This window comes from Calliphora vicina, chromosome 2, assembly GCF_958450345.1.
Source record: "Calliphora vicina chromosome 2, idCalVici1.1, whole genome shotgun sequence".
NCBI lineage: Eukaryota > Metazoa > Arthropoda > Insecta > Diptera > Calliphoridae > Calliphora > Calliphora vicina.
In genome coordinates, this window is record NC_088781.1 from 15,637,453 (window position 1) to 15,653,038 (window position 15,586).

The 15,586-nt window shown below is 29.0% G+C and overlaps 1 protein-coding gene across 2 annotated transcripts in view; it reads right to left on the reverse strand.

Moving 5' to 3' along the window:
* Window positions 1–1,628: 1,628 nt before the first annotated feature.
* The window catches only part of beat-IIIc (beaten path IIIc), a 210,073-nt gene continuing 196,115 nt past the window's right edge, over window positions 1,629–15,586 (reverse strand). Inside the window, exons 4-7 of one of the 2 annotated variants that reach the window (XM_065501809.1) lie at window positions 9,848–9,983; window positions 5,278–5,543; window positions 3,275–3,410; window positions 1,629–3,211 (exon numbers count right to left, since the gene is read on the reverse strand). In XM_065501809.1, the coding sequence (XP_065357881.1) occupies window positions 2,616–3,211; window positions 3,275–3,410; window positions 5,278–5,543; window positions 9,848–9,983 (1,134 nt within the window). In that variant the 3' untranslated portion in view covers window positions 1,629–2,615. Of the gene's footprint in view, window positions 3,411–5,277; window positions 5,544–9,847; window positions 9,984–15,586 lie in introns of both variants that reach the window. The other variant, XM_065501808.1, reaches the window with a different exon arrangement.

Sequence of the window (15,586 nt, forward strand, 5' to 3'; positions counted from 1 at the left end):
ATGAAGATTTATAACACAATAGAGACAAAATAGTTTTATTTATAAGTGTTTGTTTTGATTTTTAATTGTTTTTCTTTTTATATTATATATGTATATGTTTTTTATGTTAAGAAAATACTATAATACACATAATTTGTTAAGGAAATATGTTGAAGATTTAGAAAAATATTTTAAATATGAAAGAAGAGTGCAACCTGAAAGCTTTAAGTTGTCACTGTAGTAAAAGCTTAAGAAACTAATTTGTTGAATTCAAAAGTCACTGAAGTTATCTTTATGTTTAACATCACACTGTGGCAAAGCTTTATTTTAAAATTAGAAAACAATTTTCAAAAATTTATTAAGAATTTCCAACAATAATTTCACACAAAAAACACTTTAAGCCTAAAAGATTCTAAATTTTTCTCTAATTTCTCTTCTTTCAAAGATATTTTTTAAACATATTGTAGCAAAAAATCTTTTTCACCAAAAATTGTTTTCGAAAATAAAGCTTTTTATCTAAATAAAACTATGCCTTACCATAAATGTTTAAAAAAGCTTTTTCACAAAAAGCGTTCATTATCAAGATTTTATCTAAAATCTACAAAAGCTTTCTCACTATAATATAAATGGTTATACAACAAGTAAGAGAGCATATTCGGCCTTCACAAAATTCTGTAAACAAAATTGAACAAAAATTTTTTTCCAAAATTTGTTTTTAGTTTTGTATCTAGTGAACAAAATTTATAACAAACATTTTTTTTTAAATTTTATTTTGGAAATTTATTAGAGAACTGAATTGTATGACAAAAAAATTTGTTTGTTAAACAAAAATTCGGGTAAAAATATATTTTTCCCGATTTTGACCCATTGTAGCCCCGATATACTGCGGCCATTTATATCTATCATTAGATGTCCATACATTCTATATTAATGAATTAGTATTCCAGATATGATCAAAAATCGAGGCCTAGTTTTATCCTTATATACCAACTATCTGTTGGCCGATTTTCTCGATTTTAAATAGCAACCGAACCTGGTCTATAGCGTATATATTGGGGGATACGGAAAATCTATTTCAACATACAGACGGACATCTCTATCGACTCCGCTATCTATAACGAGAAATAATATAGGGTCGTAAAGGAAACATGTAGAAATTACAAACAGAATTCATTTCAACCACTCTTTGACATTTCGACCAAAGCATTTTTTTACAAAACAAAAATCGTAATGAACAAGGCCTTTTCAACAAAAACTTTCGCCCCCGTTCTGTAAATAGAGTGATTTGTTTGTTCTACAAATCACATGATTTTGTATATTGAAACAGGTACTCGAAAGTAAAACGAGCAAATCATGTGAATTCGTTTCAAAACGTGACAAGTTTATAGCAAAAAGCTTTTGTTGCAAACAATTTAAAAAAGCTTTTTTGATTTTCAGAAAAAAAATTTGTTTAAACGTTTATTTAGAAACTAAGCTTTTTCAACAAAAACTTAGTTCTATAGAAAAAAGCTTTTCACCAAAACAGTAAAAAGCTTTCGCACATAAATTATGAAAAAGCTTTCTCGGAGAAACATCTGAAAAGAAAAGCTTTGCCACAAAAGCATATAACAAATGAAGCTTTATCTCAAAAGCATTTAAAAAAAGATTGTGAATTGATCAAATTAATCAAATACTGTCAAATGATTTTCTATCGGAATATTTGTGCTTTAAAATTGAAGAATGTTATATACAAAATTTTGTATAGCCAAAAACTATTGAGATGCCAAAGTAGCCTTTGAACGTTTTAATGAATGAGTTTGTGAATACAGTATTTTATCAGCAGTTTTAAAGCTTTACTCAGAAGTTAAAGGAGAAGTTGACTAAAAGCTTTTATTAGAAGCTTTCCTAGGCTGAAGTGTTTTCTAAAGTTATAACAACTTTAAAGCTTTCTTTATCAGTTTACAGCACAACCATAAACTCAAGTATAAGTTGCCCTTATTCTTTCAGTTCATAACTTTTAAAAACCCTCTAAAGTACCACTTACCAGTTACTTACACCCCTGCCTAAAAATGTATTTAAAAATTGCATATGTTTTTTTATTATTAATTTATCAGACTACCTAAAATTTACTTACAATACTAATAGACTTAAAAGACTAATAAGAAGTTAAGACAAAATCGACCATTTTACGAGCATATTTTTGTTTTGTTTTGATTCACACACATTTAATTACGCTTAAAATTACAACATTTTGATTAAAAATAAAAAAAACTATAGTTTTCTTTTCCTTTTTCTTTAATTATATTATTTTATTAATAATTAATATGGCTTTTCAGTAATTATCTTTAAAACTCTTAAAATTTAACAAGGACTATGTACATTTGTTTTTATATTTCCGTTTTGGATATTCCCCGAAATACTTAAAACTTAAGATTTAAAAAATATTATATTTTGTTGAATTTTTTTTTTGGTATTTTTTTTAGATTTTCTTAGTTTTTTTAATTAAATAAAAAATTATAAGGAACTAAAAATCTAATGTACTTAATGTTTTTTTTTTAATAAAAAATCAATTCTTTATTATATATAAAATAAAAGCAGTACGAGTATAATAAAATGGAAAGAAAATAAGATTTGAGAAAATCCATTTAATTAAATAGCTACCTTGATTTTAAACTCTTTACGTGGGGTTTTGTTGTTGACAAGGAAGAGGAGGAGGAGCTGCAGGATGATGATGACGAACATGTTAGTGCAGATGAGGAGCAAGATTTTGTAGTTGTTTTCAAGGAAACGGAAGTCTCTAAAGTTGTAGCCAGTTGTTGTATTAAATATATTGATGTGATTTGTGTTGCCATGTCTAAAGATGTTGTTATTGTTGCTGCTTTTAACATTATTGGCAGACTTGTTGTTTCCTTATTAAAATGCATCATTCTTTTAAGTTTCTCTTCTTCATCAAGTTTGTTTTTCGAACAAATCTCTAGCTTTCTATGTTGTGTTTTATCATCTTTCTCATTATTTATAACTTCAGCATCCTCACAGTCATCGTCATCGTCATCATCATTTTTATTGCAACAATGATTTCTTACTATTTTTTTAGCTTGTCTTAAATTGTGTTGTGCTGATGGTTTTGTGGCAATTCGTAAGATATTGCTCAAGTAGAATTGCTCTAAACAACCTGTTGTGGTTATTAAAGCCATGGCTATCAGTAATATTATTGTGATGGGCTTTATACTGACAGATGAATCCGTTTTATTGGCTGCATTTGGTTGAATGAAAAACGATAAAATTTTGGTAACAAAACTTTCCCGCAATGACATACCTTGTACGGGATCGGCACGTGAGTTACTGGCATACACGGTCTCGCGTGACTCTAGGACGGGCGCCTTTTGTGGTCGATCACCTTCGACGGATTCTTCATTGCTGCGCCAGTAGAATGTGGACAATGAGGCGACACACTGCAAAAAAAAAATAGAAATGAGAAAAATTAAATTCAGTATGGTACGTCCGTGATAAATCAATTATGAGTTTATCATTTTAATAAAATTATATACAACATTTTATAGAAATTCTATACAAATGTTGTAGTTACCAATTTTTTATATAGAAAAAATTCTGTTTAAAATTTGTTTTTATAGAGAATTTTCTGTATAACAGTTTTTGCTATAGAAAAAGTTCTGTATAACAGTTTTCGCTATAGAAAATGTTCTGTATAACAGGTTTTTAATAGATGAAATTCTGTATAACAGTTTTTTCTGTATAAAATTTGTTTTTATAGAGAATTTTCTGTATAACACTTTTTGCTATAGAAAAGTTTCTGTATAACAGTCTTCGCTATAGAAAATGTTCTGTATAACAGTTTTTTCTATAGAAAAACTTCTGCATAACAGTTTTTTCTACAGAAAATTTTCTGCATAACAGTTTTTTTCTAGAAGAAATCCTGTATAACAGTTTTTTCTATAGAATATATTCTGTATAACAGTTTTTTCTACAGAAAATTGTATGCATAACTGTTTTTCCTACATAAATCTTATGTTTTCTTAGACAATTTTCTGTATAAACTTTTTTCTATAGACAATTATATGTAGTACAGTTTTTCTTTATAAGAAGTTGTCTGAATAACTATTTTTTCTATAGAAATTCTACAGAAAATTGTCTGTATACCTGTTTCCACTATAGAAAATGTTCTGTATAACAGTTTCCTCTATAGAAATTCTGCAAAAAAGTTTTTTCTATAGAAAATGTTCTGTGTAAAGGTTTTTTAGAAGAAATTCTGTATAACAGTTTTTTTTACAGAAAATTTTCTGCATAACAATGTTTTCTTAGAAAATTTTCTGTTTTTCTCTATAAAAAATTGGGTGTATTGCAGTTTTTTCAATAGAAAGTGGTGTATATAACTCCCTTTTCTATAGAAAAGTTTCTGTATAACAGTTTTTTCTATAGAAAAAATCTGTATAACACTGTTTTAATAGAAAATATAACAGTTTTTCTAATAGACAATTTTCTGGTAATAGTTTTTTAAGATAATTTGCTGTCTTCATAGAAAATTTTTATAGATTTTTTTTTGGAGAAAATTTTCTATTTTAGTGTTTTTTCCACAGGAATTTGTCAGTATAAGAGTTGAAAATGTTCTTTATAAAAAGGTCAGCATAAATGTTTTTTCTGCAGAAAAATTTTTGTGTTACAGTTTTTTTTATAGAAGAAATTCTGTATAAAAGTTTTTCCTACATAAGATGTTTTGCATAACAATGTTTTCTTAGACAATTTTCTGTATAAAACTTGTTGCTGTAGAAAATTGTCTGTATTACAGTTTTTTCAATAGAAATGTTTCTTTACAACAGTGTTTTCAATAAAAAACAAAACCTTTTAATAGAAAATATTCTGTATAACAGATTTTTTTCATAGACAACTTTCTATATAACAGTTCTGTTTAACAGTTTTAGAGAAATTTTTTCTTTCCTTTCTGAATATCAGTTTTTTTTATACAAATTTCTTGGTATAACAGATTTTCATTCAGAAAATTGTTTGTATAACTGTTTTTTCTATAGAACATTTGTTCTATAGAAATTTGTCTGTATAACAGTTTCTTTTACGAAAAATGTGTGTATAACAGTTTTTCCTATTTAAACGTCTCTGTTGTTATAGAAATTTGTGAAAAAGTACTGTTTTCATCCCTGGTGAGAAATAAGTGAACCACTTATTTCCCGTCTATGGTATTTAAATTTCACGCTGGGTAATATTTAATTTTCTTTATATAATAAAAGATTTTCTGTAAATTCTTCAATAGTTCGACATACTCTACATTTCCAAAAACTTTCTACTTACCTTCAATTTCATATCACCATTACGAAAATGATGCTGTTCCACACGAAATTGTAAACCCAGCACCGATGTCTCCAAACCCTCACGACCCGATATAATTGTATCGTATTTACGCAGCGTATGAGGTTCGGCCGCATCGCCATTAACAAACCAAGACAATTGCACAGCAGGTTTTGAACGACCCGCAGTACAATTGATGCGCACCCAATCGCCGATTTGATAACGGGGGCGTCCACCACTAATTTTGGGAGGACCCTGATCGGGAAGAGCTGAAAAGGAAATAGAAAAATTAAAGTTATTTATATTGTTAAAATTAAATTTATATATTGTAGTTTTTATAAATTTTATATAAAAAAATAGTTGTAACTTAATCTTTTTATACAGAAAATGTGCAAACAAAAAAATGCCTTTGTAAAAAAACACTATTCTGTATATGGTTTTAAACTGTAAAGAGATTAAATAGAATTTTCTGTGCAATTCAAAAAGATTTTATTTATTTGTTGTTGGTATAAATTGTTTGTTCATTTCATTTCAGTTTTGTATTTTGTTAATTTACATATTCAGGTCCTGTTGAAGTTGTATTAGATTTCATTAAACATTTGGTGGCTTTTGCTTTACATACGTAACTAGTGACAAGGATGGTTCATTCGTTTGAATTTGTTTAATTTATAGTAACATTTTAAAAACACAGTTCTATCACTTTAAATAAATAAGTAACCACCAAAATTATTTGTAGGTCTGAATATTGGTATTAAGTACGAGTCCTATTATGTAGTGTTTGAATATTCCTGTTTGCTTTATTTCCTCAGCTATAGACACAATTAGTAATACATATGTGTTTAATTCAATCAATGATTTGTACGAATTTGTTTCACCAAAGCCTATTATGGTGTATATAAATATAAATATTTTAGGATACAAGAACAAATTGAAAACTCTATATTTGTACTTAATTGCTTTTGGTCTGATTGATTTATAAAGACAACTTTGAATTGCTATAAATACACGGTGAATAAACATTAGTGTTCAAAAAAGGTTGAATTTGTATAGAACATGGTAGGAAATGTTGACTGGCAAGTGCCACCCCAAACATTATCGGATCTTGTCAGGTTCTTTGAACATTATCGTAGTGAAATGTTAAGGCATTCCATCATTGCCTAGCTAAGACCGTTCTTAGCCAGTTACAGTAGGCTTCGTCATTGGACCGAAATCAATGTACATATGTGCAACATTTTTTCGAAATATCTGCAGTGAAACAGCAGTGAACTTTTCAACGTTTTTTAAATATCACATTCTAAATAACAAAGTGTAAAAAAACTTGGCAAAATGTCAAAGGGAATCCTGCAATTCCTAAAAATTGGAGCGAAAATACAAAAAATTATATTTTTTAGAATTTTGCCCATAAGATCCATATTTCCTTCCGGGAAAATACTTTGGGTATGAATGGGGAACACATCAAGGTTTCCAAAGCTGCTTTCCGGTTTTTGATCCCAGCTTTGGGATTTTAGAACATGTGACCCAAAGTTGAAATTTTGATAAAAAAATAGGTCAAATTCCGAAGGGCGTAGGGGCGACATATTCAAAAAATAGGACATGGTTTTTATACCAAAGTTAAGTCACCTTTTCGCTCAAAAAAACAGCAAAAATCTAATATTTTTTGAATTTACAAATTGAAAATCGTTTATTTTTAGATCCATAATCTTGTGTATACTTTTAGTAATTTAGTTGTCTAACTAACAAAAAAAATTCTAGTCCATTCGGTCCAAAAGTACGACCTAAAAGTATGGCATCCAAGGTATGGCAAAATTTAAAAATTTAATTTTTAAAATGAATATAACTCGGAAATTATAAGATATAAATATCAGACGCTAGCAGACCTAGCTAATCGCTTTTCAAAAATAGAAAAATCTTTGAAATCGGAAAGGAAACAAAAAAAAAATTTTACATGTCGAAGGTACCCTAATTTCAGCCGCCATAGCACCGCCCCTGGAGCATTTGTAGGGTCCATTTTAATTACTTAAACTCAAATACTCCTTGTCGACGTCCACGTCAAGTTTTATTCCGAGTGGACCAACGAAATACCAAACAAATCCTATCAACAGAGTTCCTTTTGTTTGCACGCTAAAGAGATTTCAACAGAATGACAGAAGTACGGACATAACTAGATCATCTTAGAACCTAATGATTCCCAAAAATACTTATTTACCTTTCGAATAATATATATTATGTCGACAATTCCATTTAAAATAGTAAATAAAAAGGCCACAACGAAGATATCTTGGGGACAAATTTGTCAAAAGTGCATTACTTTATACCTATGCGTATTCAATTTTAATATGTATATGAAAATTTATTTTATTTGACATATTAAGTGCCAATGAAATTGAATATAAAATTTCCTAGCAGGATTTCTAAAATATTTTCAACTAAATTATTTTTTTATCCCAAAAAAGTAAATGTTTTTTACTGTCTACACTTGTTAGCAACTTTTGCAGTTATAAATTCAATACATTTTATAAAGCAACGATTAAAATTGAAGCAAAACTACAGTTGAATTAAATAAAATAGCAGCTTTAAAGGCGGATTACTTTAAATTGAAATAAAACTGAGAAAAATGTTTTTAGTGTCCATACAATGATGATACAATTCCGCATGACAATTTTCAACCACAATCAGACAATAACGCGTCGAATATTGGCTTCCAAGTGCTCGATCATTTCTGGTTTATCTGCACAGACCTATAATTTTACATATCCCCAGTATGGCCAGTTAAAAGGTCCATTTCTTTGAATTATTCCTTCCTTAATTCCTTCCTATATCTTCATATATGAAAATGGAACGCTTAAACCTTGTTATTAAAGTCAAGAGTGATGATGGTACTCCACCAGTTCATTTTACGATTTGAGTTTTAATGGTATCCACCAGAATTTATAAAAATTAAAAAAAAACAAGCAAGAGAGCTATATTCGTCTGTGCAGAATCTTATATACCTTCACGAAATTATGCTTCAAAATAAAAATTTTTAAAATATTTTTAGGTAAACAAAAATTCTTTTTCCAATGTTGTTTTTTTAATTTTTTGGAAAAAAAATGTTCGATTTGTTTTTTTAAATTTAAAATTTTTTAAATTTTTTTTTAAATTTAGCGAAAAAAAACTTTTGGTAAAAAAAAATTCGGGTTAAAAAATATTTTTTCTGATTTTGTAGGTCCAACTTACTATGATATTATATACGTCGTTGCAAAGGTTTTTGAAATATCTATCATTACGCGCAGAGAAAAAATATAATTGGGCATGGTTACTGTAACCATTTCAATGGTTACAGTAAACAAATATATGTTTGTGACAACCATTCATGTGATGAAGGACTTATCATATTATGTTGCTCTCGGCTTAAGGCTTATCATAATCTGAAAACAACATATTATGATAAAATTATTCATCATATGAATGGTTGCCACAAACATATATTTGTTTACTGTAACCATTGAATATTGGTAAATTAACCATATTATGGTTACCACAATCATGCAAATGGTTACTGTGACCATAATATAGTTAAAAAACTTGTAACAATATTGAAATGGTTACAGTAACCATGCATGGTTTGCCACAAACATATATAATTATTCGTGAGAAGGTGAAGGGTATAATTATCAAATTGAAAACGACGTAGAACAGGAACGAAGCATTACATCACACGCAACAGAACGAAACGCAACTTTGACGAAGGCAAAAAAATGAAAACGAGTCTGATTGCCCTTAAGAAATAATGACAATGACGAGCGAATTTCTAATTAACCCACACCTACTTTGCGACTGTATCTATAATTTCAATGTCAACCAATTGCGGCATAAAACAATTAGCAACCATACATTGCTTTATGGCACTAATTTTTCAACAGTTTGACTTCTTTGTGCCATTATTTTAACCTTTTCTGCTTTAAAATAAAATTCTGCACAAATTTTTATAAAAATTTACTTTGACACAAACGAATTTGCAAACCTTTTTTTAGTTTTATTACATTTTTACTACAGTACAAAATATATATTTTGTTGGTTATTTCTAAAAAAGTTTTTCATTTAGGCAGACGTTAGTGCTAAACTAATAAAATAAAAAGTTTTAGCCAAAAAAAAATACATATAACAAACACTTTTTTCAGTCTCGTTTAAGGATCTGCTACAATTTGTGATGCGTTAACAATTATTAAATCTGCCAAAAAGTATATAAATTTGGTGCTTGCTTTTTACAAACTACAGTTGCTAACTATTGTTGTTGCCTTCGTTTTTAACAAAATAAAAATTCAAATATTTTTTATATTAAAAATATTTTATTTCTGTTATACATACGAGTTGAGTGTTATTTTTTTAAAATTTCATAAAATTTAGTTTTTAGTCTTTTTTCCTGCTGTTCATTCAACTGACACTCAATAAATATCAATCAATTTTGTTTGGTTGCTTGTACATATATGAATTTTATTTTAGTTTCCTTTAGTTGCTGGTCATTTGAGCCTGTTTTATTTTAGTTTATTTTCTCAGTTTTTAATAAAATGCAACAAAAGCTGTCAATACTTACATACAACAACCATATCACCATGTTCAGTAACAGTTTGAAATGATGGCGCTTCACCCGATACCTCACAGCGAAATCGTCCAGCTGATTGTAGATTTACTTCACGTAACGTTACAATGGCATCGCTTGAATTATGAACCTGCAAAAAAGTGGTTTTAAACAAAAAAAAAGGATTATAAATTTTTATATTTTGTTTAAAATAATTTATGAGTTATTTATGCAAAAATGTTGCGAATAAGAATTAAATTTCGGTTTTTTAAAAGTAAAATATTAATAACACTAATTCGAAAAATTTAATATGACTAAAGCCTAAAAGAAATCAGATTGTTTAAAACCTAAAGAGTATTTGAGTATAAACAGTTTTATTTTAAAATTTAAATGGTTGCTATTACTAATTATGAACCGATCGTTATTCAATTTTGTGATATAATGTTTAAGACATTTTTTACCTTCGTAAAAGTCATTTACGATCTCCCTTATATATGGGAGATCTGACTAATTAAGGACCTATCGTTTTTACTAGAATTCAATTTGAAAGCAAGTGTCATTCAAGTTTTGAATTATAGTCAAGCTATTAAACTACAGTTGTATTACACTTTATTTCAATAGCATTCTCCAGTAAAAAGGAAACATAAATTCCAATCAAATGTTTTTTATCAAAAAGTTATACGGGAATACAAAATTAATTTTTTTGTTAAGAATTAGTGTGCTGAATTCCCAATAATTGATAAATTCACTGAAATTTATTGTTGGGGGATAAGCTAGTTCCTATGCGCATTTCACTGGTTGCTTAGGCCAGATCATCAGGAAACCTTTTCCCAAAAAGCTTTAGAAAAACTAAAGATATTATACAAATAAAACACTAGAGTGAATGAGAATTACAGACACTCAAGCTTTATTTGTAAAAATATCAAAGCTTAAACAAAACACCAACAATAAACAGTGAGTTTATCTTTTCTTACATTCCCTAATACAATTGGTTGGTTTCTTTTCATCTCAAACTGTAGTTTTTTGTTTGAAAAATATTTAATTTTTCAAATATTTTTCATGTGTATAACATAATTACATTTACATTCAAGTCAAATTCTATCAAAATGTTCAAGTGCTTGAATTTTTTGGGCTTAAGGTAGTGTTGAATTTTATTTCAATATATTGGGTGTATGACTTGAAACTGAAGAATTTTTTTAGCTTTTATTTTAAAACTTTTGAATAATAAAATTTTTTTCAAAGTATTGGCAATTGTTATGACCTTTTCCCATCTTTCTGGCAACATATGGATTCCGAGCCAAAAGAAATGCTCATCTTTTGAGGCAAAGCGAATCAATCCAATATGGGATACTCTGTTCCAAAGCGAAGTGTATCCCAGAGAGAGCGTTCTGCATCAATCAAAACAAATAGTAGTCGGACGGGGCATGGTCTGGACTATAAAACGAGTGAGGCAAAACTTCCCAACCACTTGATTCTAAATACTTTTTAACAGGTATTGCAAAATGTATTATTCATGATGAAATAATTTTTTTTCATGTCTGGCCGCATATTCTGGGCTTTTTTCGCCCAATAATCGCTTCAAGCAAATCAGTTGCGATCGGTACAGGTTGTGATGGTCTAGTCACATTTCAGTAGCTTATAACAGAGAGAACCCTTTTATAATTAGTCATAGCTCCCATATAAGCCCGCTTCCAAAAATTACTTTAACGAGCATAAATCTATTAAAAATGTTGGTATAAACATAAAATTCAACAGAAATAACATTCATATGGGCATTAAACACACTACCTAATTTCATAGCGATCGGTCCATAATTAGTCATAGCTCCCATATAAGACCCGCTTCCGAAAATCACTTTAACGAGCATAAATCTCTTAAAAATGTTGGTATAAACATAAAATTCAACAGAAATAACTTCTATATAGACATAAATCATACTACCTTATTTCATGGCAATCGGTCCATAATTAGTCATAGCTCCCATATAAGACCCGCTTCCGAAAATCACTTTAACTAGCATAAATCTCTTAAAACTGTTGGTATGAACACAAAATTCAACAGAAATAACTTCCATATAGACATAAATCACACGACCTAATTTCATGACAATAGGTCCATAATTAGTCATAGTTCCCTTATAATGCCCGCTTCCGAAAATCGATTACGAAAATAAATTATAGTGTAGGGTATTATATGGTCGAGCTTGGCCGAACATATTTCGTTACTAGTTTTTATCTGCTGATAACTTTTTTAATTACTATAGCTGATTCAAAAAACAAAAAATTTTGCATTTTCATACTAAATGCTATACAAAAATTAAAAGTTCAACTTTAACCTTAAATTGCTCAACAACTGCTGAACCGATTTGTATGAAATTAAAACTGCAGAAAAATTCAAGAAGTTATCTGTCCATCAAAAATTTGTAAAATATCTCTATCGGTTCAAAAGTTACAAAGTTTTGGCCGATGAAAAACGATAATGAGCCACTGTGCGCCATCTATTGCAGTTCCCACATTTTTAAGTCATACACCCAATAATAACAGAGAGAAATTATTTTTGGTACTTTTCTATTAATTCAGTACATTTTAGGATACATAAATATAGAACGCTTTTGAAAGGAAACCAATGCCTTTGATGGAGTATATTTAAATTTCATTGTTTTTCAGTGCTTTCAGTTTCTGCTACTGAGGCAATTTTAGCAACAAATTTAAATTTTCTCTGTAAAAAAATATTTTGGTACTTCTAATTTTGTATGGGACTCCTGAGCGCTTAATACTATTCTAAGAGTATTAAAATGTTGGTACTTTTTAGTTCCAGAAGGACAATTTGGCACAAACATCTGTTTGGAGAAATCTCTAAATTAACGGAATACATTTTTTATACAAATTAAATTATTTGTACTTTTAACATTCATAAGGTCTTCAAATTTTCAGGCGTTACGATCTTGTCAAATTTGATCCAAATAGAAAAATATTTTTTTTTGAAATTTTTATTCAAAAACCTAACCTGATTGTTGACATTTAAAATTAAATAAAAGTCATTAAATATCAAAACTACCAACCACTCACTTTAATAAGAAATTAATTTTTAATTCAAAAATGGGTCAAATTTGACCCGAAGACCTTATAAAGGTTATGTTTTTGCAAATTTGAGTGAGCATTTTTTCTCAGATTATTAACATTAGGTACTTTGTTAGAGTACCTTAAGAAAATCTATTGCAGTATTGTTACAAACATGTCTACTAAAGTAATTTTCACTTTATAAAACCTTGAATGGATACTTAAACCATACCAGTTCCGTTTAAGACACCATCAGTATTTCCCTCGTTGATTTAAAGTGCCATAAACACTGTGATTATTAAGTGCACAGCCATAAGATTTACCTACAAACATGTTTGCATTTTATCCATACTTCATTTGAACCCATAAATCTCTTTCAATATTTGCCTAACAATTTCACATCAAATCGATTAAGTTTAAACAATATCCGGTAGTTAAAAAAACACTGCACAAACATTAAGTACAATAACTATAGCTGACGCTACTATGTAGTAGTTGTTTTAGTACTACTAGGAAGTATTTTAGTTCTAAAGTAAAAAAAAGTATTTATACTCGTATGTGTCTAAAACAAACAACCACTACACTCAGAGCCAATTGTACCAGGAGGTGCTCAGTGAATATAAACAAGGAACATGATGTTTTGGAGCAACAAAGGTTACTACACATCAACCAACCAGCCATTCAATGGCTGTATTTAGTCTAGAGTTAAAATGTGTAACTATGTAGTAGCCAACTATTTTAAACGATAATGTTTTATCTAAAGTTAAACATCATGATACAATGTTGAGGAAAAACTCACTAAAAAACGGCAAACATTGCATGGAATAGAAAAGAGCAATAGGAAAGTGTTAAAAATAAGAAATTAACCCATGAAAATTTGCTTGTTTTAACAAAACATTGTAAAAGTAAACAAACAAAACAAATGATTTAGATTGCTACATGGACAAAACATTTTTGCTAATTTAATCCTGGGTTAATTCTTATTTAACAATGTTACTAGCAGCAGCAGAAAAAATTTAAATTTATTGCTTTATATTTCTTTTTCCCTGAACCAAGAGGAGGTGATGGAGCTGATATACTCCAAACTACCTTCAAACACACATCTAAGCATATTTTATTTTATGACTGAACTCAGTCTCTGTTAAGTATTACTTATGGCAGCGAAACTATTTTACCACTTTGGCAGTTAAACGGCTAAACATACTACCACATATTGCTCTAACTCTAACTCAAACTCCAATATTACTATGGTTATATCCTGTGTAAAAGAACGAATGAAATGAAATGAATAAAAACGGCTGCTTGTATTTGAATTATAGCAGTGAACTTTGTGTTACTGAAGGACTTTGCCTCCTGTTCGTAAACATGCTCAAAACTTAGCTACTATATGGTGTAAGTTCACTAAATATATGTGTATTGGCCAATTTTTTTTGTTTTGTCGTTTGGTTGTGCATCTACAATATTTAACTATAAAATACAAAATACACGTATTCCATTGGGTTCAGTTGGAATAGTGAAGCGAATATGAGAAAAAAAAACATGAAACTGAAATTCAAGCCCTTTACTTCAAAACCATACAAAAATTCACCTATTAAAATTCTATCACATGATAAAGTAAATACGTTTGCTCTTTTAACATGTGGACAGTGGGATTAAATAAAATTAATTGTGTGACTTAATGAAAATAATCTAAAATAGAATATATAGTTTGAATTATTAGACAAATTAAACTGTTAAAATTATACATTCTTCAATACCGATTGCAAAATACCTAAATCAAAATTTCCTCATAAAACACGGAAATTTTAAGTTTCTAATATATTGCCTTCTTTTCACTTCTCAATTTTTTTTAATAAGAGACGCCCGGGCAGTCAGCTATTATAAATTCCATAAGGCATCACAAACGAACTGACCGTTGGTATCTGAATTTAATTATATTTGGCAAACAAATATTCTTTAGAATCTTTTGAACATTTTAACCTTTTCTGATTTTTTATGTTCGTATATTTTGAAGATGATCCCGAATTTTATTTTTTTAAGATTCATTTAAAAGTCATGTCCTCTTTAGACTTAAAAATGTGGGATTTATATTAAATGGCATAACTTTTGAATACGGTTTTTAATAACTTATATGTCATTTAGAAGGGAACATATCTGTCATCTATTTTCACTTAGTTATTAAACATTATAGTGTAAACAACGAAGTTTTTTTTGCTTCGAAAATGTAGTATTTTGTTCCAACAAAGCATTATATGAAGTACACCGATTGATCTCGAAAGATTTTGGTGAATGTGTTTCATCACTTTCCACGTGCGAGAGATGGTTTGTGCGGTACACGAGTTTTGATTTTGACACGGAAAACAAAGATCGACCAGGCCAGCCAAAAAAGTTTGAATACCAATAACCCTGTCCAACTTTTTGCTTGAACAGAATAGCGATGATATAATTCTGAAAGGACATATTGAGTAGATCATCATAGGGTGCCCCGATAGTCGATAGTGTGCTGGACTATTAATCTGAGGGTTGCGGGTTTGATTCCCGTCAGAGACTCTGGGTATATCTGCAGACAAGCTAAACGCTTCGCAGTTTGTGTTTGTTAAAAATAAAATATTTGTAAAATAAACTTATAGTCCAGATGGTCTGAGTTTCTTTTTGCAGTGGATCAAAATTTTAATTTGTTGATTAAAGGGAGCAT